At 36.8% G+C, this 26,397-nt stretch overlaps 2 protein-coding genes across 3 annotated transcripts in view; one reads left to right on the forward strand and one right to left on the reverse strand.

The window, feature by feature from the left end:
- ACTL6A (actin like 6A) overlaps window positions 1-14,885 on the forward strand; it is a 29,145-nt gene extending 14,260 nt beyond the window's left edge. The window contains exons 6-14 of the mRNA XM_047786963.1: window positions 5,175-5,269; window positions 5,560-5,666; window positions 5,762-5,851; window positions 8,040-8,101; window positions 8,497-8,611; window positions 8,758-8,838; window positions 11,062-11,157; window positions 12,911-12,997; window positions 14,421-14,885. Of these exons, the coding sequence (XP_047642919.1) occupies window positions 5,175-5,269; window positions 5,560-5,666; window positions 5,762-5,851; window positions 8,040-8,101; window positions 8,497-8,611; window positions 8,758-8,838; window positions 11,062-11,157; window positions 12,911-12,997; window positions 14,421-14,501 (814 nt within the window). The 3' untranslated portion in view covers window positions 14,502-14,885. The remainder of the gene's footprint in view (window positions 1-5,174; window positions 5,270-5,559; window positions 5,667-5,761; window positions 5,852-8,039; window positions 8,102-8,496; window positions 8,612-8,757; window positions 8,839-11,061; window positions 11,158-12,910; window positions 12,998-14,420) is intronic.
- A 244-nt stretch (window positions 14,886-15,129) lies between these two features.
- The window catches only part of MRPL47 (mitochondrial ribosomal protein L47), a 29,997-nt gene continuing 18,729 nt past the window's right edge, over window positions 15,130-26,397 (reverse strand). For both annotated transcript variants that reach the window (XM_047786974.1, XM_047786983.1), the window contains exons 5-7: window positions 25,037-25,167; window positions 22,568-22,663; window positions 15,130-15,451 (exon numbers count right to left, since the gene is read on the reverse strand). In XM_047786974.1, the coding sequence (XP_047642930.1) occupies window positions 15,328-15,451; window positions 22,568-22,663; window positions 25,037-25,167 (351 nt within the window). In that variant the 3' untranslated portion in view covers window positions 15,130-15,327. The remainder of the gene's footprint in view (window positions 15,452-22,567; window positions 22,664-25,036; window positions 25,168-26,397) is intronic.

Below are 26,397 nucleotides of genomic sequence, written 5' to 3' on the forward strand. Positions count from 1 at the left end.
GGAGTTTTTCTCTCTTGCTTTTTAGATATCTTTTAGTATTTCTTACTGAAACTGATGTGCATGAAAGTGTGAGAAGGAGATAGGAAAGAAACACTCAAATCCTTCTTGTTAACAAAGTTTAAAAAAAATTTTTTTTTTAGAACGAGAATATAAATAGAGGGCAGTGTTTAAGTCAGTTGGCCTAGGTAAGTTCAAGGACTTCCATTTCCTTTCTCTTCTCCCATACTGTAGAAAAGTGGAAATTGGCTATAAATTCATTTGAAACTTAATCACTAATATTTTTTACAAGCATATTAAGGGACAGAGAAGGGAATAATTAATCCTAATCTCAAAAAATATGTAATATTTTTGTTGAAAGCTAAATAGCAGATTTAGATAGTACTTTTATTAGTGGCCAAAGTCATAAAGAAGTCCATGATTAATTTGAATTTTTCAAATAGCAGTTGTAGTTCAGTGGAGGAATATTGTAGCCTGACAAACCTTTTTAAAGAAAAGAGAATTTAGTTGTATAATGTGGGGGAAAGAGCTGTATATTTAGAATTCAAGTTTCAGTGCTTATAAACTGATCTGGAATTAAGTACCTAAAACCTGAGCTTTGCTTTTTGCTCATTTACCCTGGGTACCTCTCTGGATTGCTGTGATATTCAAGTACATTTTATGTATATGTGAGAATCATTTTATGTATATGTTAGACTGTAACTGCAGTCTAACATTTATCTGTCATGCTGTGCCTTGGAGATGACTTTAGCAAAAGTATGGAGGTGGAAAGTGTAAGCATTCTGAACAGTTACTTAATTTATAGTTGAAGATTTATGTTTGGCTTCAAAAGGGGTTGTAAAAATAGGTTTAGATCAGACTGTAGAGGCCTTGCATGTTAGATATTAAAAAATGTGAACTTTAGACTCTAGAGAACCATTGCAAGTTTTGAGTAGAGGAGAAAGACTACCAGCGGATTCATCATGGGCATTATCATTTTCATAATAACCCTGTCAGGAATTGGAGTCAAAGTAAGCAAACTGGTCCCAGGCCACAACTTGAAAATGGCAGTTCTGAATTTGAATGTAGGTTCTGTTTGGCTGTTTCCTTACAAGGGTATATAAACAGAATTGGCATTGTTTTATTTTTTAACTTTAAATTATTAGAGAAATTTTCTAACACAAAAGAAGATAGAAGTGTATATTGAACCTTCATGGGCCCATCACCCAGGGTTCAATAGTTTTTAGCACAGAACTAAGTTGTATTAGTTAAAACCTTACCTTCTTTCCCCTCCCACCATGGTTTTGAAGTAAATCCCAGATATTAAGCATGTATTTCTAAAAGATTTTACCATATAAGTCTCTCTCTCTCAAAAAATAAGGATATAACCAGAATTTATTTTCTTAACAAAATAAAACAGTGTAGTGTATTTGAATCAGGATCCAAACAAAAAAGATCATGTATTGTATTTGTTCAGTATGTCTCTTAGGTCTTGTGTTCTGTAGATTCTACCCCTCCTTTTTTTCTCTTGTAATTTATTTTAGGGCAGTAGATGGTTTATCCTGTACAATTTGTAACATTTCTGGCTCTGGCTGGCGATTTTTACTGCATTCTTCTAGCCCAGCAGTTCTCAAACTTTTAATTCCTCCAGCTTTTATTTACATGGATCATATCAGGCAGTATTTGCCATATTAGAAATTAAAACAGGGGAGTTCCCACTGTGACATAACAGGCTTGGCGGCATCTCTGGAGCGCTGGGATGCAGGTTCAATTCCCAGCCCTGCACAGTGGGTTAAGGGTCCCACGTTGCCATAGTTGTGACATAAGTCACAGCTGAGGCTTGGATCTGATCATCCCTGGCCAGGGAATTCCATATACTGTGTCAAGGCCAAAAAAAAAAGAGAAAGAAATTAAAACAGAAAGTTAAAAATTATATTTGCTTATTATTTTAAGTAAATTAATAATAAGCATAAAGTATTTATTTTATTTATTATTCAGTGAATTTTATTACATTTATAGTTGTACAATGATCGTCACCATCAGATTTTATAGCATTTTCATCCCAAACCCTCAGTGCATCTCCCCCACCCCCCAGCATAAAGTATTTTAATAAAAAATAACTTTTCTGAAACCAAAAATATTAATGAGTGGCTTCATTTTACAGTTTTTCAAATTTCTTTAACATTGGGCTTAATAGCAGAAGTTGGATGCTCATATCTAGCTTTTTCAGTCTTTTGTGTGTCTATCACACATGACATAGCCTCTAGAAAACTCTCCTGTACATTTGGGAGAGAATGACAGTGAAAAAGGCAAATAACATCCTAGTATTATTCTAAAAACTGTTTTAATTTCTCAAATGTGGCCTTGGATTCCTTTACACTTTCAAAAATTACTGAGGATGCCACAGAGCTTTTGTTTATGTGAGTTACAACTGTCAATTACTGTTTGAGAATATAAAACTAAGACTTTTGACATTTACTTAAAAATAGCAAAAATAGACACATTAATGTCAATAAAAATAAGTTTTATGAAAAAGATAACTCTGTTTCCAAAACAAAAATATTAGTGAGAAGAGTAGTGTCTTTTTATGACTTAAGTGATAGCCAGGCTCTTATATCTGCCAGCCTCAGGCTCTGTCGTCTTGTCACCTCAAGTTGGCAGGCCTCAGCTTTCTGCTTTTCAAGTTGTATACTGTTGGAGAACTCATTTAGTTAAAAAGGTAGAAAATTGTGTGAACTCACTGGTGCCCCTTCATTTTTTCAGAGCGCATTAACTCTTCTGGTTACCCTGAAGTCCTGATCTTGAATAGTTGAGTCATCAGCCAGAGATGTGGGTAGATTTTATAATCAGATTTTGGATTTTACCCCTTCTGTGTGTCTCTTGCTTTCAGAGTTTCTACCTTAAATGTCCAGCTTTTTTCTAGCCCTGAACTCCTTTCTTTCTGTTCACTCAGGGTGGTATAGTTGTGATTTTAAACCAGTGCTTTCCTGAGCTATGGAGCTGGGAAGCACTTTCAGGCAAGGAAACTGCAAACTTGCAGTTCTTATTACCCCTTCCAGTTGCATTTTCATGAGAATAAGTTTTGGCTGAATTTTGGGTACTTTTGAATATTTTCAAGTATCTTTAAATGATCACTTAAAATAATTTGTCCAGATTTTATAACTGTTATCTATAGGAGGGCTTACATACCATTTTGCTGCTTTTTAGTCCGGCATTAGCTGTATCACTTTGTACTAATAGAGATAAAATTAGTGTTTATGTATATAGTTGACCAGAGATCAGTAGTGTACCACTAATAGCGAAGATAAATTATCTTGTTTTGTCATTTTTTAAGTTTAATTATAGTTGATTTACAATGTTCTGGTAATTTCTGCTGTACAACATAGTGATTCAGTTATACATGTACACACATCTACTCTCTTTCAGATTCTGTTCCCTCATAGATTATCACAGAATATTGGGTAGAGTTTTCAGTGCTGTACAGCAGGTTTCCATTGGCCAGTCATTCCATCAACCTCATTGTGCATATGCCAATCCCAAACCCCAAGTCCATCTCCCTCTCATCCCCCTACCTGTCTATTTTGGTAACCATGAGTTAAGATAAAATTACCTTTCTGGCCATTTATTCTCAGATCTCTTTCCTCTGATCATTCCTGCTCCTGCTTCATTTTCTGCTCTTAGCCACCCCCACTGCCCCCCACCCCTATATGTTCTTTCTGGTTTAACTATCCATTTCCTTGGCTTCAGATACTAGTTATACACTGACAAATTCCCAATCCATGTACATATCCCAGATTTTTCTTGTGAGCTCCAGGCCCATGTCCAGCTGCCTACTGTAATTTTTTCTATTGGTTATCTGGTTTAAGCACTTTAAATTCATTATGTCCAAAGTTGAATTTATCTTCCCTCCCCTGAAATTTATTCCTTCTCCTTCATGTGTCATCTTACTCTCAGTTATCCAGATCAGAAATCCTTCTCATTAGCCCTTTAAATTTAGTAGTTATCAAAACCTGTGTATTCTCCAAGCCATCCCACCCAAGTCCAAACTCTCAAATTCATTTATTTCTGTCAGCCGCCACTGCATAAGGTGCAAGCTATTTCCCAATTATCACAGCCTTTCCTATCTTGCCCATTCTTTACACTGCAGTTCTAATAATCTTTAATTGCCAGCCTGCTATTTTGAGCCAGAATTATCTTCCACATCGTTCCCTTCCTTCCTTCCATCTTTCAGTCTCCTGAACTACTTTGCACTTCCCTGACCTCACCATGCTGTCTTGCCTCCTGGTCTAACCACGTGTTCCTACTCTTCTCCATGTCCCCTGCCCCAGTTTACATTTGGATTTCCCAGGGATTGGTTAGGTGGTCTCCATTATACTCTCTAGGGCATCTTTTATAGCTGTTCTTTTTATAGCTTTATTGATCTCTACTTCACTAAAGAGGATATCCTTCAGGGCAGAGACAGTTTTGGTTCAGCTCTGTGTATCTTCTGTGCTTAAGGAATGACAGTGAGAGACTGACCTCCTTTTTCCTTCCCTTCTTTAGTGAGCACTGGACTCATCACTAGGCACATAATAGATGCTCAGTAAACATTTGATGACGCAGTGAATGGCTCTACTTCTCAATGTAGGTTTACAATGTTCATGTGATGTAGGCCTCTGCAGCTGTGGAAAATTGGATAAATGAAATCTGCTGTATTCATTGGCTGTTGAATCTTTCTGGAAGTGCTCTTCCTATTGAGTTGGGGGAGAGGATAGCTGCCACTCAGCTGCCATTCTGCTGAAATGGTTCTAATTAATCCTATGTGAGAATGGTTTTGGTTCTTAGCTCAAGTGTCAGCCTTCCACTGTTCTTACCACGTTCTTTTAGATTTTGTTAAATGCTTCTCAGTTAAGTTTGTTGTAAGCCCTTTGATCTATGCCAGGTACTTTGAATAACTGTGCTAATTTTGACCAGCTTAATAGACATCTCTGGAATAAATGTTTCTCTGACTTCCTCACACCACCATTCTGGAAGTCCAGCCTGCTGTTGTCATGTTTTTAAACCAGAGTTGTTATTAGATACCAACTTTCATCCCTATATTTTAACACATTTTAAGTCACAATGCACATGTTTTTAAAATGCCTTAACAAAACCTTCCCTTTACAATAAACATTATTTTAGAAACTTGATACTTTCATTTCCTTAATTCTGTAAACCAGATTTGCCAATGGTCGTTCTACTGGGCTTATTTTGGACAGTGGAGCCACTCATACCACTGCGATTCCAGTTCACGATGGCTATGTCCTTCAGCAAGGTAACTGTATTTAACAGGGTGCACTGAGGACGCAGGTCATGAAATAAAGCAATGAATTGGACTATCAAAGTTTATCAGTTTCCAAATATCTTTTTTAAGAGTGTTTTTTAAAAAAACCTCTAGTGTATAGTGTATATTGAAAACTGACAGCACTGCTTCATTCATGCTTTGAGGGGTAGTTGTGTTAATTCTACTTGAAAGAAATTACTCATTTATAAATACACAGGGGAAATTTGTCCCAAGGAATTTGGATTTAATGCTTTCTTAGCCTTGTTTAATCTGTTTCATAGGCATTGTGAAATCCCCTCTTGCTGGAGACTTTATTACAATGCAGTGCAGAGAACTCTTCCAAGAAATGAATATAGAACTGATTCCTCCATATATGATTGCATCAAAAGTAAGTGATAATTGAATTTTATTTCTGGGATTTATCTCCAACTCCCTACGTCCATATTTTGAACTCTTAACCAAGCACGTGCTCTTGGCACTCAGGAACCTGTTCGAGAAGGATCTCCAGCAAACTGGAAAAGAAAAGAGAAGTTGCCACAGGTTACCAGGTCTTGGCACAATTACATGTGTAATGTAAGTAACCCTTTTCTCTTTATGAAAGCATTATAGGCTGTGAGTTTGAACAGACTATGAGTACTTTATATTTTCAAACTTTATATCTCTGATGATGTTTTACAAACAAAATTAATAGCTTTTGGGGGTGGGTTTTTTCATACTTGTCAATATCTCAACAAACAACTCTATATTCATTTGAATTACTATTGTGAGACCTGAAAGGAGCATTGTTTTGGGGGTTAAAAACAAATACGCTATTCTGTACATTTTTTGGCTAAGGCAATGTTTTTAGTGTGTAGAGCTGCTCTGCTAGTGTGGCTTAGTTATGTTCTCTTTCCTAACATGAGTCAGCAATATTAAAAAATGTGCTATTGTTCATAGCAAGTTTCTCAATGGGAGACTTTCTTTACTGAAAATCCATCTCTGATCATGACTTACTGATAGGGGAGTCATGTTAGTAAATTGGACTCTCACATCACAATATGTATTAATTTCTTTTTTTTAATTTATTTTCTTTTGTGGGGGCTGCACCTGCAGCGTATGGAAGTTCTCAGGTCAGGGATTGAATCCTCTTTGCAGCTGCAACCTACACTAGATGTGGCAATGCTGGATCCTTAAAACCTGCTGCACCACAGCAGGAACTCCTATATATTCATTTCTAACAGTAAAAGATGAAAGTCATAATTTTCTATGGCAGGGATGTATCCTATTTGACAGTTTTTTACACCTAAGGATAAGTATTTTTTTGGGGGGGGGGTTGGTACAAGGAAAAATTTTGAAGCTTATTAATAATTTCCCTAGGAGTTCCCATCATGGCTCAGTGGGTTAAGAACCCAGTTAGTATCCATGAGGATGTGGGTTTGATCCCTAGCCTCACTCAGTGGGTCAAAGGATCCGGTGTTGCCATAAGCTGTGATGTAGGTTGCAGATGGCAGCTGCAGCTCCTATTTGACCCCTAGCCCAGGAACCTCTGTATACTGCAAGATGCGGCCCTAAAAAGAAGAAAAAAAATAATAATAATTTTACCTAAATATCAACGAGATTTTTCCTTAGCAACTCAGAGGTCATATGTATTTCACAACTTTTAAACTGTTTTATACTATGTCAGTCAAAAAATTACGGAAGATGCAATATATATATATATATATACATTTTAAAATATATTCAGCTAATGAAATCTTGCTAAGTCTAAGCTTATTTAATTTAATTAATTTATTTATTTTTGCTTTTTAGGGCCGCATCCTCAGCATTTGGAGGTTCCCAGGCTAGGGGTTGAATTGGAGTTGTAGCTTGCTGGTCTACGCCACAGCCACAGCAACGCCGGATCCCAGCCGCATCTGTAACCTACACCACAGCTCACAGCAATGCTGAATCCTTAACCCACTGAGAGAGGCTGGGGATTGAACCCACATCCTCATGGATATTAGTCGGGTTCCTTAGCCACTGAGCCACGATGGGAACTCCCTAAGCTTATTTTAAAGGATAAAACTGTTCTAAAGCCAATGTTGTTATGTAGGACTATGGTACAAGTATTCCCACTTGTTTTTATCTCATCATTTTTCCCTGATGGTTATTTATTTTTGCTTTTTAGCGCCACACCCGCAGCATAAGGAAGTTCCCAGGCTAGGGGTCAAATCAGAGCTACAGCTGCTGGCCTACACCAGAGCCACAGCAATGCAGGTTTCAAGCCCCGTCTGCAACCTACATGACAGCTCATGGCAGTGCTGGATTGCCTACCACTGAGCCAGGACCAGGGATCGAACCCATATCCTCATGGATACTAGTTGGATTTCGTTTCCGCTGTGCCACAACGGGAACTCTGATGATGGTTACAATTTAAATGTTATACAATATAGCTTGTAATGTGAGTGTTTAGAATTGGGTTTCTTGAGGCTCAGAGTCCTTGCTGGGTAGATTTATACCCTCAAAATGATTTAGCCATCCAGGTATGTGGTTCAGTTTCATTAAGAAAAGTATTTTTTTAAATAATATTTTTCAGAGTTCCCTGGTGGCTCAGTGGCTTAAAGATCTGGTGTTGTCACTTCTGTGGCTTGAGTTGCTGCTGTGGCATAGGTTCAATTCCTGACTTGGGAACTTCTGCATTCTGCAGACATGAGCAGAAAAAAAAAAGTTTATAAAAATATAGATTGCAAAGACAAATTTCAATAACCTTGTGTCTTAACTCTTTTTTTTGTTTAATCCTTAGTGTGTTATCCAAGATTTTCAAGCCTCAGTACTTCAAGTATCAGATTCAACTTATGATGAACAGTATGTTTTCTTATTTTTTCTATGAGGCTTATAATTTAAGAGCTCATTAAAACCTTCATACTAATCTTTTTAAAAATTGTATAATATGTTTGTGTGTATATATAATTGAATTACTTTTCTAATACACCAGAAATTAACACAGCATTGTAAATCAGCTATACTCCAATTAAAAAAAAAACTGCATACTTTATAAATTAGGACAGAAATTGATTCGTTTAGTTAAAAAATTGTAGAGTATGCTTAACTGGTCTAAAGGTAAAAAGTTAAGAAGTACTAAATAACATTTTAAAAGAAGATTCTCACTCTGCTTTCTTACAAGTTGTTGATTCCTTAGTAGTTTATAATTCTTAAGAGGATTGCTTTTGTCTTTTGTTTAATATTGTTTGATGTTTTAGAGTAGCTGCACAGATGCCAACTGTTCATTATGAATTCCCCAATGGCTACAACTGTGATTTTGGAGCAGAAAGGTTAAAGATTCCTGAAGGATTATTTGACCCTTCCAATGTAAAGGTATAAAAGCTTATTTCATAATTAGCTTGGTTTTTCCTGTAAAAATCTCTATGTAATTATAAATCCTAAATAAGGCTAAATTTTTTTGGATGTGCTTTATTGTTTGAAGTTCTTCTTTGTGACTATTCGTTTCTGTTTTGTCATAGGGATTATCAGGAAATACAATGCTGGGTGTCAGTCATGTGGTCACTACAAGTGTTGGAATGTGCGATATTGATATCAGACCAGTAAGTGCCAGTTTTATTTATGGCATAAAGCTGTCTTTCAGGGCAAACCAGTGTCCCCGTTATTTCTAATTGCCATCATTTAAGTTGGCAACTTTGGCCATTGACTTTGAAGTCCATTTTATAATAGAATATGTAAAAAAATGAAGTCCCTAGCAAAGGAAAAATGTGTAATTTTCTTTTTTTCTTTTCTTTTTTTTTGTCTTTTTAGGGCTGCACACGCAGCATGTGAAAGTTCCCAGGCTAGGGGTTGAACTGGAGCTGTAGCCACCAGCCTACACCATAGCCACAGCAACTCGGGACCTGAACCACATCTGTGACTTACACCATAGCTCATGGCAACACTGGATCCTTAAACCACTGTGTAGGGTCAGGGATCAACCCTGCATCCTCATGGATACTAGTTGAGTTCGTTACCACTGAGCCATGACAGGAAGTCCCAAAAATGTGTAATTTTAAAGCTGTGGTGTCCAGTGTGGTAACTATTGGACACATGTAGCAAGTTCAAATAAAATAAATAGTTTAAGTTTCACTTCTTTAGTTGCACTAGCCACGTCATAAGTATAGCTACTTGCTAGAGAACGTTTCTCTCATCACAGAAAATTCTTTTGGACAGTGCTGTTCCAGAGACTTCCTAAAATGTGGCAAGCCAAAATATATGTTATTGGTGATTTTTCATGTGTGTAGTTCAGTTTTATTTTTCAGGAAGGTGTGGTTTAAATTCTGTAACTTTTACATGGAGTTTAGTGGGGTTTTGTTTGTTTGTTTTTGGCTGCACTGTGCCACAAGGGAACTTCCGACATGGAGTTTAGTTTAGATCTTCTTACCTTCGTATTTTTTGTGCTTTGACAAATTTTAAGGACAAATTCCATATTTTATACCATATAATTATTAGATTACATATTACTTAAACCCTAGATTTAATTTTTAGCCAGTGTACTGCCTCAGAATTCTTTTTGAGTTAATTTATTTGCATGGAGCGTAGTGCTAAAACTAAGGGTGTATAAAAAGTCATGTTCAAAAAAAAACTTGGGTAGTTATGAAAAATATTCCTTATTTCAACTACTTAATTAGCCAGTTGTGCTACTTCTAGGACAACAGGGTTATAAGTTTAATATAAACTCAAGGGGAAGGCAATTGATTTAAAGTAGATTTAATGTAAAAGATTGATAACTCTGTTTTTTAGTGAAATTTCTCCTTTTAACCAGTGTCGATTGTAGAGGAAATGCTTCTACATTCCATTTTCTCTTTCAAAAGTTAGATCATTTAGACATTTGGAATGAATTTTTCAAATATGAACTTAGCCACTAAAAAAGCAAACTGATATTTAACTTTCTGATGCATACATGCAAATTAGAGGTAAATATACTCCTTATTATTAGGAATTTATTTTTATTTGGGGAGGCCTCAGCAGGAGGATTTTGAAAAAGAAAAAGCTCATCCCTGCAGAAGAGAAAGGTAGTAGTTATTTTGGCCAGCACTGTTGTATGTATTGTCCATCATAATCATTAAATCTTAACTAATTTTAAATATCACAACTTCTAGATGAGCCTTCTAAAATCATAAAATTATGAAATATACCTCTAAATACTGGTAGCTATCTGCCAAAAAATTATGATTGAGTTTTAGAATAATTGCTTTAAATGATTGATTCTTAAACGTTAATACACAGTAGAATCATTTGGAGAGTTTTAAACAAACTAACAAAAACTTGCAGTTCCCGTCGTGGCTCAGTGGTTAACAAACCCAGCTAGTACCCATGATTATGAAAGTCTGATCTCTGGCCTTGCTCAGTGGGTTAAGGATCTGGTGTTGCCGTGAGCTGTGGTGTAGGTTGCAGCACACGGTTCGGATCCCGAGTTGCTATGGCTGTGTCTGGTGGCTGGTGGCTATAGCTCCAATTGGACCTCTAGCCTGGGAAACTCCATATGCTGTGGGTGCGGTCCTTAAAAAAACCAAAAAACAAAAAACTAATAAAAGCATTGCCTGGACCCCATCACCAGAGATTTTTATTTAATGGCCGCTAGGCATTGGTGTTCTAAAAACTTCCTAAGTAAGTTGACTGTGCAGCCAGGATTGAGAACCACGTGATTAAGCCGCTAGGTCAACATACAAGTAAAAAACTTAAAAAGGGAAGATTGTAGTGGAATACATGGTTCTGTTTGTAGTTTTTTTAAAAAACTGTTGGCAACATTTGGAACTAATTTATTTTTGTTTTCATCCCAGGGTCTCTATGGCAGCGTTATAGTGGCAGGAGGAAACACCCTAATACAGAGCTTTACTGACAGGTTGAACAGAGAACTCTCTCAGAAAACTCCACCAGTAAGTTTTGTTTGTTCTTTAGTAGTGGTTTCAGTCATTTGTAGCCACATTGCTGATGGAACTGGAACTTTATAGTTCATTTTTCAATAGATTGATATATTTCATGTGTGCCTGGTATAATACCTCCCCTCCCCCATTTTTTTGCATTTTAGGGCCACACCCATGGCATACAGAAATTCCCAGGCTAGGGTCAAATCAGAGCTACAGCTGCTGGCTTATACCACAGCCACAGCAATGTAGGATCTGAGCCCTGAGCCCCATCTGTGACCTACACCAGAGCTCACAGCAATGCCAGATTCCTGACCCACTGAGTGAGGCCAGAAGTTCCTGTGGTGTTACGGCGTAAACTAATCCAGCTAGGAACCATGAGGTTGTGGGTTCGATCCCTGGCCTTGCTCAGTGGGTTTAGGATCTGGCATTGCCGTGAGCTGTGATGTAGGCTTGGGTCTGGTGTTGCTGTGGCTGTGGCATAGACCGGCAGCTGTAGCTCTGATTAGACTCCTAGCCTGGGAACCTCCATATGCCACAGGTGCGGCCTTAAAAAGACAAAAAGAGCAAAACAACAACAAAAAAACTAACTTATTAAGGGTACATAGGCTGTAATAGTACTTATAGGATTTGTGTATTTGATAGCCTTTGGTTTCTCATAATGAATGTTTTACATGTGCCATTTTTATAATTGTTAATTTAAGTACTGATATAGGCACAAGATTGACTTACATTCTTGGAGATATATAGTCTAATATGAAATATACCTTAATTATAGTGCTGATCATCAATTTCACAGAAAGTTCCAGAATAATGAATATAGACATGGGCTATCCAAGGTATTGTCAAGACCATTTAGATACTATCCTTATATATTAGGAGGCAATTAAAGTTTAATGCAATAACGGGAAAAAATCCATTGTAATAGCTGTCACCCAGTTGTGTTCATCCCTCCTGCTCCCAGCACCCTCTCCCACCTATTCCACTTACTCCATCCCTGCTACACACACATTTAGTTCACTGTCAAAAAGACTCAAACTGTGTGTTCTTGTATAGAATAACTGGTAAGTATCAACAATTGAGAACTATCCTCGGAAGCAACTTACTGGGGGCGGGGGTGGAATCTGGATATAGAAAGTGAGATAGGGATAGTGCTGAGCTAGGAAAACCATGTTTATTGAGAGAGTGCTCAAGCAGAACAGAAACACTCATTGGGAAGAAAGCAGTACCAATGAACTTTCCTGAGACCTGATGTCTGCATCTTGATTTGGATAGGGGCAGGGAGGAATGGGGAGAGGTGAACTAATAATAGGGATTAGGATAGGATGAAAACCTAAAAAGTAAGTTAGAAAGTTGATGAGGACTGCAGAAAGGACAGAAGGTTGGCATAATAATTATAGTTGATATTGGAGGAAATGAATATTAGCATGAAGCCCTTAGCATCATACCTGATTTATAGTAAGCATTAAGTACATATTTGCTGTTGTGGGATTAAACTGTGAATGCTATACTCTCTAGTATGCAGTTTTCTAAGGTTTACATAATTATTAAATTACCCATTATAAGACATAATAATCAAAATTTAAAATATTTTTCTATGCAGTAGTTCAACCTATGTCTACTCTTAGCCTAGCTTTTGCAGAATAATCATATATAATTCGAGTTTGAACCAGAGCCACTAAGTCATCAAAATTAAATTTCCTAATTTGAGTCACCTGTTTTATTTGTACATACTAATATTTTTCCTTTTTTTTTTTTTTTTAAGAGTATGCGGTTGAAACTGATTGCAAATAACACGACAGTGGAACGGAGGTTTAGCTCATGGATCGGTGGCTCCATTCTAGCTTCTTTGGTTGGTAGATAAACTACTTTGCAAAGTAGTTTAAGATTTTTGTTTAACTTAAATGTATTGCTAAAGATGCTAAATTTCATAAAAAGACTAAAAATAATTCCAGGGCATCATTTATCTTTGCATTTTACAACTATCAAATGAGTGGCAGACCTGATAGCAGGTCTACATGTTGTAATATGACACAGGATGCTTCATTGTTTTGTTGGTGGGTATTGTCGGCTTAATTTCAATATCCCCCCTCACTCAAACAGAGGTGGGAATGTTAACTTATCCATGCCTCTTCTAATAGTACTCCCATTGCCACTGGTTGGGACTTATCTGCAGCACATTTAAAATTACATCATTCCTTCTGTGGTTCTGATTGCTCCTTGTATCTATTGCTGAGGTAGAGGAAGTCAGGAATTGGTTCTTGAGACAAATGGTGAAGTCTTGTTGGTTTTGCATGTTGCTTGGATTGGTGCTACCTTGAATCAGGAAGAAGTCCTTGTACTTACCTGAACCCTAGGTTTGGAGAATTTCCCCTTCACCTCAGAGAGCCAAAAGTAAATGTCACTAGGTAATTATGCAGAACATTTTAAAGTTACTAAATGTCTGTAACTGTACATTTATGTATTTCTTGCCAATGTTCTGTTTCTAGTTTTTTAATAGAATTTAGTTCAGAACTGGGTAGATAGATGAATCCACGTGTATCACAGAGAATGGATTTCTCCTGCTTACATGTCTTAAGCAGGAGAAATAGTAACAGAGTCCAGGTTCCTTCCTCCTTTGGTTGTTTTCCTTCTTTCAGCTTCTATTTATATTGTATAGTGCGTGTGACTACTGTCTGTGTATCTGCAAAACTTTATCCTAGTTTGAGTTTTAATTGTTTACCATTAATCAAATGCTAGTATATTTCATCAGTGCTGTACTAGGACGTACGTAGCCTTCCAACAATTCCTATTATTGCCTTAACTAAGCCATCACAGCTAAACCCTCCATCTTCTTTTTCCAGCATTTTCTAAATCTTCATAACAGTGTAACAGATATAGAAAGATTTAATATTCCCTATAACCTTAGGCAAAACTAAACAGTGTCTCTGGGTGTTCTGTAGGGCAGAACTGAAAAAGGTATAATTTGAGTACTGTTTGGGGAGGGGGTTTAAGAGTTCTTCAAAGATAAAAAGGTGTGAAAATGAAAATACTGAAAGAAAAGTCTTTCTAATAAAAAGGCACATAGGAGTTCCCTTGTGGCTCAGTGGATTAAGGATCTAGTGGTGTTACTGTAGTGGTTTGGGTCCCTTCTGTGGTGCAGATTTGATCCCTGGCCCAGGAACTTCCACATACCACAGGCATGGCAAAAAAAGAAAAAAGAAAAAAAAAAGGAAAAAAAAGAGAAAAGGTACTTAATATATAGTAACTTACCTTTTTCTCTTTCCATTTCACAGGGTACCTTTCAGCAGATGTGGATTTCTAAACAAGAATATGAAGAAGGAGGGAAGCAGTGTGTAGAAAGGAAATGCCCTTGAGAAGAGTTCCCAAACGTCTACACCTTTGTGTCACCTTAAGTTTCATAGCTTTAGTATACTCAGGAAAAGAACAACCATCTTTTGTAGAATGTTTATACATTTTTGCATATTTCAATTTCCACTTAAATTTTTTAAGGCTTTAACTGGCTCTATAAATTAAAATAAGTTTGTGCTTTCCTTGAAATGCACTTATTCTTATTACAAGCATTTTATAATTTTGTATAAATGTCTATTTTCTCTAAATATTTTGCTTTCAGTAAAATGCTTTCCAACTCTGTTTAGTATATTACCAGTGGATTGGTAGAATTGCTTTTTATTGATGCCTATGCTTTTTACCTTAGGCTTGCAAAATTAAATAAAAATTACTAGCCATTCCAGAAATAATTTTTTGACTCTGTGTTGTAACTTGCTACTTTAAGTACTAAATGTGTTTATCATTATTTTGAATGAAAGTACTCACTGTTTATTAACAGGAGAATCCACAGCCTCTTCATATCTATTAACAATAGTAGTAAAAATGTTACCCGAATTCCAAAGATGATATGTTATTGCCTTTGCTATAGCAGTTGATATCACTTTCCTACTCCAAGACACAAGTGATTAATGAAAGTCTGCTTAGATGTCAGAATTTACAAAAATGGGAATTTAATTTGAACTTTATACCTGATTTTGACAGCTTCCAAAATTAACGTGTACTGTAACACTTGAAATAGCTGATAGTTATTTGACTAAAAATACTATTTATAAACCACTCAATATGTGTTTACTTCTGTATATAGACTGTAATCCAACAAAAACAAAATGGTAAATTAAGAGTTCACATAGCTTAGACATGACTTGACTTCTGAGTTTCAGAAAGATGTGGGAACTTTTCCTGAAGGAATTTTTCTTTCTTTCTTTCCAAACTTCTCTTCCTTGCTTTGATGCGGGCTTGTTTCTCAATTCTCATTCTAGAATAATAAAAGCATAACAGCAATTTACACAAAATTATTTTCACATTAGTACTACCAACATGTATCCAAATCAATTACTTAAAGGCTCCAATCATGCCAGTATCTGTATTGTTGTGTATATTATTAAACTTAATAATCACTGTGAACAAATCAATGATAAACACAAAATCAAAAGCATCTGTAACCCTACATGGATTCTCTTTTCTATTTCTTGACTTGAAAGAAAGAACAGATCTTGTAAAAAAAAAAAAAAAAAAAACAGATCTTGCGAGCCTGTAACAGACTGGGCTTTCTCCTTTGTTTCACAAACACTGTAATTGTACCTACTACATTAGATTTTTTACATCCTGAGATAAAACCTGAGACTTTTGGGAAAGCTGCTACTGTACTTAAATTGATATTTTACAGGATAGTTTGTTAATTAGTCATATGTTTATATAAAATGCAACAATAAAGAGATAGGTACTGAATAATTACAATATGCTAGTGCTATGGTGGTCACAAAATCTGAGATAAGGGTTATATTTGTATAAAGACAAAAATATGTATATATACAAAATATATAAACTACTTTGTAAATTAAGTATAAAGTAAGACTAAACAAAGTTGAAATCAGATTACCTATTCTTTTCATCAGTCTTTGCTTCGACCAAATTTTGGCCATTTATAAAAAAATAAGCCCATGTGAAAGAATAAAAGTTGGCTGTTTTTGAGAATAGTCAGGAGTTCCCACTGGGGCACAGTGGGTTAATGATCTAGCTTGTCTCTGTGGTTGGATTCCTGGCCTGGTGCAATGGGTTAAGGATCCAGTATTGCCACAGCTATGGTGTGGGTCACAGCTCCTGCTCAAATTCTATTCCTGGCCTAGGAATTTCCATTTGCCCACAGGTGGGGCAGAAAAAAACAAAAATCAAAAGATAATGCTGCATGCTCTGAAGATAAGGCTAAAAAGGGTAGTTTTAAAAACTAAGTATGTTTAAGCCTTAAAAGTGACACTGGATTCATAAATTCTCACACTTTAAAGTCATGTTATTTATAGCTTCACCTATTATGATTAGGGGACAAGGGATCAAATTACACATTAGGTTTGGAAAAAGTGAGGAGGGAAAGCCAATGCAGTTAATTTCTTTGATTGCTTAGCATCTGCACTGGGCCTTAAAATGTGAATTCAGGAGTTCCTGTTGTGGCACAGTGGTTAACGAATACGACTAGGAACCATGAGGTTTCGGGTTTGGTCACTGGCTTTGCTCAGTGGGTTAAGGATCCGGTGTTGCCGTGAGCTGTGGTGTAGGTCGCAGACGCAGCTGGATCTGGCGTTGCTGAGGCTCTGGTGTAGGCCAGCGGCTACAGCTCAGATTCGACTCCTAGCCTTGGGAACTCCATATGCCATGGGAGTGGCCCCTAGAAAAAACAAAATAAATAAATAAAATGTGAATTTAGAAAAAGTTCAAAGCTGTAGGAACAGGAGTAGCAAAAAGGGAAAATGATCAAATTAGGTTTGGGAAACAGGTCTGACTTTGATGAAGTAGCTAAGTCGAAACTGTGATAACACTGGGTGGGAAGGAGTTTGGATTTTGTCCTTCCAGTTGTAGATGGCTAACTGTTTTTGAACAATACTGATATGATTAAAAAGTTTGAGGAAAATTAGCCAGGAAGCAACATTTGAATGAGTGGCATGAGGAAGATGTTCAATAGTTCAATTTGGTGAAGAGGGATTGCACTTGGCAGAAACAATGGGAGTAGGAAGGACAGATCCTGGAGACATTTTGCAGGAAGAATTAAATCAAGGACTGACAATATACAGCACTAATGATGAAAAAGACGAACATTCTGGTGCCCACATAGAATGGATATATTATAGAGAAAGGGGTTCTAGACCCAATTCCACTGGGGGTGGGGGTGTTCCTACATGACCATCAAGCAATTAAGACACCAAGAAGGTGTTCAAGAATTCAACTAAATTTTTCACATGGTCTATATATAGCATGAGAGCTTGTCACCTGTGTTTTTGACTGACCTGCTACTGACCGGAGATTCCCACAACCTCTCCTTGGACTTCAGATGCTAATCACAAGTCCAGGTTATTAACTGTACTTCTGAATGGCTCGGTATAAATCAGAGGTTCCCATGACCCCTTGGGTTTAATTTGCTAGAGCAGCTTACAAAACTCCGGAAACCTGTTTACTCATTAGATGACCAGTTTATTATAAAAGAATATAACTCAGGAACAACCAGAGGAAAGAGGGAAAGGCATGGGGAAAGGATAAGAAGCTTCCATGCTCTCTCAGACCCATCAATCTCCCCAAATTGCCATATGTTCATGAACTTGCCAAACACCTTCTTAGAGTTTTATGGAGGCTTTGTTACAAAGACACAACTGATTGAATTATTGGCCACTGGCAACTGACCCAAACTCCTCTCCCCAAAAATCAGGGATGGGGCTGAAAGTTCCAACAGGCCATTTAAAGTTAGTTCCCAAACCCAGAGCCAATATAATACTCAAGAGAACCTGAAAGCCTTCCCGCTAAAATCTATAACAAGACAAGGATACCTACTCTCACCACTTTATTCAACATAGAATTGGAAGTCCTAGCCACAGCAGACAAACAAAAAAATAACAGGTATCCAAATTGGAATAGAAGAGGTAAAACTGTTACTCTATGTAGATGACATGATACTATATATAAGAAGCACTAAGGACTCCACACAAAAACTACTACAACTGATCAACGAATTCAGCAAAGTAGCAGGATATAAGATTAATATGCAGGAGTTCCCGTGGTGGCTCAGTGGCTAACAAATCCAACTAGGAACCATGAGCTTGTGGGTTCGATCCCTGGCCTTGCTCAGTGGGTTAAGGATCCGGTGTTGCCGTGGGCTGTGATGTAAGTCAAAGATGCGCTTGGATCCCGAGTTGCTGTGGCTCTGGCATAGGCTGACAGCTACAGCTCGGATTAGACCCCTAGCCTGGGAACCTCCATATGCCATGGGAGCGGCCCAAGAAAAAAATGGCAAAAAGACAAAAAAAAAGATTAATATTCAAAAATCGGTTGCATCTTTGTATACTGACAATGAAATATTAGAAAAGGAATACAAAAATATAATACCTTTTGAAATCACACCCCTGGAGTTCCCGTCATGGCTCAGTGGTTAACGAATCCGACTAGGAACCATGAGGTTGTGGGTTTAATCCCTGGCTTTGCTTAGTGGGTTAAGGATTTGGCATTACCGTGAGCTGTGGTGTAGGCTGCAGACGCAGCTTGGATCTGGCATTGCTGTGGCTGTGGCTGTGGCCGGCAGCTATAGCTCTGATTAGACCCCTAGCCTGGGAACCTCCAAATGTGGGAGTGGCCCTAGAGAAGGCAAAAAGACTAAAATAAAATCACACCCCTAAAAATTAAATACTTAGGAATAAACCTGACCAAAGAGGTGGAAGACTTACATACTGAGAACTATAAAACATTAATCAAGGAAATTTAAGAGAATTCAAAGAAATGGAAAGATATTCCATACTCCTGGACTGGAAGAATTAATATCATTAAAATGGCCATACTACCCAAAGTAATCTACAGATTGATTCAATGTGATTCCTATCAAATTCCCATGATATTTTTCACAGAACTACAACAATCCACCCCAAAATTTATATGGAACCATAAAAGACCCAGAATTGCCAGAGCAATCCTGAGGAACCAAAACCAAGCAGGAGGCATAACTCTCCCAGACCTCAGACAATATTACAAAGCTACAGTAATCAAGAGAGTGTGGTAATGGTACAAAAACAGATCAATGGAACAGAACAGAGAACCCAGAAATAAACCCAGATACCTATGGTCAATTAATCTTCGACAAAGAAGGCAAGAATATAAAATGTGAAAAATACAGTCTTTTCAGCAAGTAGTGCTGGGGAAAACTGGACAACAGTATGTAAATTAATGAAATGGGAACGCACCCTCACGCCATGCACAAAAATAAACTCAAAATGGCTTAAAGACTTAAATGTAAGACAAGATACCATAAAACTCCTGGAAGAGAACTTAGGCAAAACATTTTCTGACATTAACCATACAAATGTTTTCTTAGGTCAGTCTCCCAAAGCAACAGAAATAGAAGCAAAAATAAACCAATGGGACCTAATCAAATTGACAAGCTTTTGCACAGCAAAGGAAACCATAAAAATAACAAAAATACAACTTACAGAATGGGAGAAAATAGTTTCAAATGATGCAACTAACAAGGGCTTAGCCTCTAAAATATACAAACAACTTATACAACTCAACAGCAAAGAAGCCAACAACCCAGTGGAAAAATGGGCAAAAGACCTGAATAGACAGTTCTCTAAAGAAGATATACAGATGGCCAACAAGAACATGTAAATATGCTCAACATCACTGATTATTAGAGAAATGCAAGGTACCACCTCACACCAGTCAGAATGGCCATCAACCCTAAGTCCACAGATAACAAATGCTGGAGAGGGTGTGGAGAAAAGGGAACCCTCCTGCACTGGTGGTGGGAATGTAAGCTGGTACAACCACTATGGAAAACAGTATTGAGGTACCTTAGAAAACTAAATATAGAACTACCACATGACCCAGCAATCCTACTCTTGGGCATATATCCAGACAAAACTTTCCTTGAAAAAGACACGCACTTGCATGTTCACTGCAGCACTATTCACAAGAGCCAAGACACGGAAACAACCTAAATGTCCATTGACAGATGATTGGATTAGGAAGATGTGATATATATACACAATGGAATACTACTGAGCCATAAAAAAACCCACAAAATAATGCCATTTGCAACAACATGGATGGAACTAGAGACTCTCATACTGAGTAATGTAAGTCAGAAAGAGAAAGACAAATACCGTATGATTTCAATTATATCTGGAATCTAAAATATGGCACAAATGAACCTTTCCACAGAAAAGAAAATCATGGACTTGGAGAACAGACTTGTGATTGCCAGGCGGGAGGTGGAGGGAGTGGGATGGATTGGGAATTTGGGGTTAACAGATGCAAACTACTGCCTTTGGAGTGGATAAGCAATGAGATCCTGCTGTATGCCACTGGCAACTACATCTAATCACTTATGATGGAGCATGATAATGTGAGAAAAAAGAATGTATACATGTATATGTAACTAGGTCACCCTGTACAGTAGGAAATTGACAGAACACTGTAAACCAGCTATAATGGAAAAAATAAAAATTATAAAATTAAAAAAAAATGGCTTAAAGACTTAAGACAAGATACCATAAAACTCGTGGAAGAGAAGAGAGGCACAACATTCTCTGACCTCAACCATACAAATGTTTTCTTAAGTCAATCTCCCAAAGCAACAGAAATAAAAACAAAAACAAACCAATGGGACCTAATCAAACTGACAAGCTTTTGCACAGCAAAGGAAACCATAAAAATAACAAAAAGACAACCCATGGAATGGGAGAAAATAATTTCAAATGATGCAACTAACAAGGGCTTAATCTCTAAATATTACAAACAACTCATACAACTCAACAGCAACAAACAAACAAACAAAAAAACCCAGTTGAAAAATGGTCAGAAGACCTGAGTAGACATTTCTCCAAGGAAGATATACAGATGGCCAATAAGCACATGAGAAAGTGCTCAACATCACTGATGATTAGAGAAATGCAAATCAAAATTACAATGAAGTACCACCTCACACCGGTCAGAATGGCCATCATTAGTAAGTCTACAAATAAATGCTGGAGAGGGTGTAGAGAAAAGGGAACTCTCCTACACTGTTGTGGGAATGTAAACTGATACAACCCACTATGGAAAACAGTATGGAGGTAACTCAGAAAACTAAATATAGAACTACCATATGACCCAGCAATCCCACTCCTGGGCATATACCCAGACAACACTTTCATTGAAACAGATAAATGCACCCCTACGTACATGCACCTTGCAACACTATTCACAATAGCCAAGACATGGAAACATGATAGATGAATGGATCAAGATGTGGATTCAGGTATGATCCCTGACCTCACTCAGTGGATTAAAGATCAGGCATTGCCGTGAGCTGTGGTGTATGTAGGTCACAGACAAGGCTCAGATCGGCGTTGCTGGCTGTGGCAGGTCAGCAGCTGTAGCTCTGATTTGGCCCCTAGCGTTGGGAACTTCCATATGCTATGAGTGCTGCCCTAAAAAGAAAAAGGTTTTGGTTTTTTGATATGGAAATAAGCTTTTACAGGAGGAAATCAGTTTTAAAGAACTCTTGCTGAAAGGTGGTCATACTATCTAAGGCAGTTGTTAAAAGCTGTGGTTCTTCTGCTGCCGGGATGTCCCCTTTAAATTTCCAGCATGCTTTCCTGCCTTGAATTCTGATCTGCAGCATCTTTAGCCAGGAACCAGGCAGTTCCCTCACCTTGTTTCTGTAGCCAGTCTTGGGAATTGAGCATCACTCCTGCCCCAGTAACTACAAAATAGCAAATTTTTTTTTTTTTTCCATTTCAATTGTAGTTTGGGGGACTAAATTCTCGTTGGGCTCTTCTGTCTGCCTTTGGATGTGAATTCAGTGCTTTTAAAATAGCTGTTTCTAAAAAACGTTTTTTGTTCTTGTAATTATTAGCTTGGGGGTTCATGTGACCACTTCTCTACTATAATAGAAGCCCTGTGTTCTATTTATTAATAGTGCAGGAAAAAAAAAAGTTGTCACAGAAAATATCTGGAAATCACCATTCCACAGGATAACATGAATTCAGATATTATGCAACAGGCTCCTCTCCTCACCTTACCCCCTGTTCATTTCATCAGCCCTACAATTATACAAGCTCAAGCTCACGTTCTATGCAGCTGAAGAGTCCGGGCCTTTCTTTCAACATCACAGAAAAATCTGGCCATCTACCTACATATAGATTAATGAACAGAGAGGCAAGAAAAGTTTTGAAAGGATATACACTAAAATGCTAACAGTAACTATTTCTGGATGGTGAGATTACACAAGACTTTAATTTCTTTTTTAACCTGAGTTTTTTAGTTTTCCCACAGTGAACATGTAATAGTTATGCAAAGCTATTTTAATATACGTCATCTTATGTAAAGATGTTTTATTACTAGGGGCACTTATGCTCACCGGACAAAACGTTCCACGTAGGGCATTGCAAAGAACCGTTTTCTATTGTATTTTTTATTTAGGTACCAAGGTATAGGCCACTGCTTGAACTTGTGCCTGCCAAGAAAACAAAAAGGTATCACATTGCAGAAAACATTTAATACAGTAGATCCTCTATTTTGGAAAATCTACTCAATAGTTTGTAATAACCTATATGGGAAAAAAGAATGGATATATTTAGATTGATTCACTTTGCTCTACATATGAAACTAATACAACATTTTAAGTCAACTATACTCCAATACAATTAAATTTAAAAAGGAAAACATTTAATATATATTTTTCACTTTATAGTTTTAGCCTTCTTTCAACTATTTTCAATAAAATGAGATGTAATTGACTTATAAACATTTAAAAATTCCATGGTTTAAACAATGAAGTATTCTAAACTTCCAGAGAATTATAGATAATATAATAAGACACTCATGAACTCACTGAAAAACTGCAGACGTTAATATTTTGCAATGTTTGCTTCAGATCACTCTTTTAAAATATATATGTATTTAAAAGTGTAAAGGTACAGCTTAAGTTCTTTACTTTGGCAAGAGCTGAGCCATCAACTGAAGTATATCATTACCAAATATATTTTGTACTTTTACTACACACATATATATGTATGAACTAATTTTATATATGTATACATACACATGTATCATTTGAAACATGGATATTTACATACATATGTTTTATGTTTTTAAAATGTAAATAAGCTGCACTAACTGGTATAGATATCTATCTATATCTATACCTCAATATAACAAAACCTAAAAAAACATAATGTTCAGTGGGAAAAATGAAACTGTGAATTCATACTATTCACACATTTTATTTTAAAGTATTTCAATTTAAAAAGTAGGATTTTTACAGAGGGATTAATTTCAGGGTTTTTAACCAATCTTTATTAAAAATCCAGAATTAATCTGTAATATTAGAAGTTTAAGTTCTAATCTCTTTGCAGTTTTGGCATTTAGTGTACAATTTGACAGGCAGTACAATGGCAACACTGGACCACACTGCTTTAAGCAGAATAGATGATACTGAATTCCATCAGTTCATCAGGATGATAGTCTATCATTATTTCTCAACAGCCAAGGGCAAGACATATCCAAAAAGTAGTTTCTGACATTACTGCCACATAATTTTTTGGTCAGAAAAAAATTAAAAAGTAGATGCAATGTTTTTAAGAAAGAGCTCTGCATTTAAAAGGCTACTTTAAATATCTTTAACATGCAATAGAAAATTAGGGAAAAGGCACTGAAAGATGATATAACTGCTTTGTTCACTACTTTAACTCTAAGAAAGTTAAAAAGTAAAATTTTAGGGAGTTCCCTGGTGGCCTAGTGGTTAGGATTTGGTGCTTTCACCACTGTGGCCTGGGTTCAATCTCTGGTCTGGAAACAGATTCCTGTATCAAGCCACAGCCCCCCAAAAAGCAGAAATTTAAAATCCTTAATGAGAACAGCACTCTAATGGATTCTAAAACTGACAGAGACTGACCTCAACTGGATTAATCCTAATAAATTTTAGTAGAAAATAAAACACATCAAAGTTCTTACGCAGATGTTTTGGCAATTCCTCTCTTCTCTGTATTGGATTACACGGTTATAGCCACTCCCCTAAATTTGGCTCCAAGCAGCCCCATTACCACAAACTCCATGAAAAGAATCTATCAAATGGGTAAGCACCATTATGTGGTATAATTTCAAGAGCATAGGGAAGTTCTCCAACCATTCAAAATGCCTTCTTGATCTTGCTGACCAGTGTTTAAAATTCTACTAACGATGCTTCCTTTTGGCAGCTTAACCCAAATGCCCTGGAAGAGATTGGACCCTCTCAGTTACTGATACCTCAGAATATGTAATTGAGTATGTTTATTATCAGATCCTTTCCCAACACCTGACAGGACTTTGGAACTGGACATGGAGGCCAAGATGTCACAAAAAGTGGAAAAATACAATGAAATTGTTTCAAAATTTGGACTAGGGCTTATTTTAATGGCAATGGAAGCAAGCTGAGACTGGTTTTGTGGCCTTCATCTTCAAGAACTTCTTTTTTTTAATAGTTCCAGGTTCTTAATGGGCAAAGATAGGCATGTCCTAAAATTAGCTTTGTGGGTTTATAGCCCTCAGAAATTACATGTGCACATGTACATTTCTCTGGCAAACAGATCTATAACTCTCATCCAATTCTCAAAAGGTCATATGATCCACATAAGATTAAGAACCACTGTTATAAAGAACCTATAAATAATTGAATCACAGGAATGAGATGTCTGGGCTACCAGATAAAGCAATCTTCATTCATATCCTGGAGTTTTGGGGACCTCTGTTTATATTAGACACATCTCTAATACATCTCATATTCTTAAAAGATACTGAAAAGGGCAATGAGGCATGGGACTTCCACTCTCATCTTAGAAGAGCCACCTACCAGATGATTCTTCCAAAGATATCTCTTCTCCAAGCACCAGGTCTAGCTTTTTCTTGACCAGTCTGAAGAAGTCTAAGGGCATCTTCCCTTTCTTGGACAACTTTATCTAATGCATCCATGGAATCTACTACCTGAGAAGAAAATAGAAATAATTTCAACAATCACCTATGACAGAATTCCAAAGAAAGAGAACATATAACGACTATGTTACAGAAAACCTATGATAAATATTTCTGTCAAAGAACCATTCTGTCAAATATTTCCTAAAAGTCTTTTTGGTGTGGCTATGCATATACATAGGTGTCTGTAATATTTTTTGTAACTTTTCTAAAGTTTAGTTTACATGAAAATCTATTTAGCTCAAATTTCCATTTATTACTTTTGTTTGGAGTATGATACGCTTACATAAATTCCTTCTGGAGACCCAATTTCAAAACTCAGTGAGCTATTAAGAAGTGATAGCAGTAGTTCCTGTGTGGTGCATCTGAAGCTCAGATTCAATCTCTGGCCCAGGAACTTCCTTATGCTGTGTGTTTAGCCATAAGAAAAAAAAAGTGGTAACAATCTGCTACTTTTTAATATTAAAATCCGTATTTTAGCCTTAATAAATCAGTGTGTCCCTAACACTCAGATGCTGATATTTTGACCTGCTTGGCAGCTGTTGCTATTATAGGGAATGGAATATCAATCTATCCTGATACTAATTCCCAAAGGTCCGTCAAGATACATGAAGAATATTAGAACTTCTATTTCTTTTTATCTCCTTTTTTGAACATTTCTGCTCTATTTTACAATGTACATAATAATATACTGGCTGAGCAATGTATTTATTCATAAATAAATATTCATACATTGGGGATTTAATGACAAATGAGCTAAATATTTTCGTAGTTCTAAATACTAACAGGTTTTTTTTTGTGATTCTGCCTATCATCCTAAGCAACATAACAGACAGGAAGCCCTGCATATACACACTTTTCCTTATTAGAACCCTTAAGGTGGGGGTGGGGAATATAGATTTGACTATAAAGATATCCCCCAGGTAGCTGTGGAACCTGAAAGGTGAAAGCCACACACTTCTAACTATTTCATAACCTGAATATGCAGCTCACACTCAGCATTTCTACCCACTACTTGAACTCAAGGCCACACTGAGTAAGTAGCTAAATCCAACTTATCTCCTCTCAACTCTACGAATTTCTACAAAATCCGTGAGAAATAAAAGATGGGTAAGAATGACAAATTCTATTTTGAAGACAAACTTAGAAGAGTGAAGGGACCACATTGTTCAGGGCCCAATCCAAAGCTCTCTGACCCTTAGGAATCAGTAAACCTGGCTGTTGACTGACTACATTAGTTTG

The sequence above is a fragment of the Phacochoerus africanus genome, chromosome 1 (assembly GCF_016906955.1).
Source record: "Phacochoerus africanus isolate WHEZ1 chromosome 1, ROS_Pafr_v1, whole genome shotgun sequence".
Taxonomy (NCBI): Eukaryota; Metazoa; Chordata; class Mammalia; order Artiodactyla; family Suidae; genus Phacochoerus; species Phacochoerus africanus.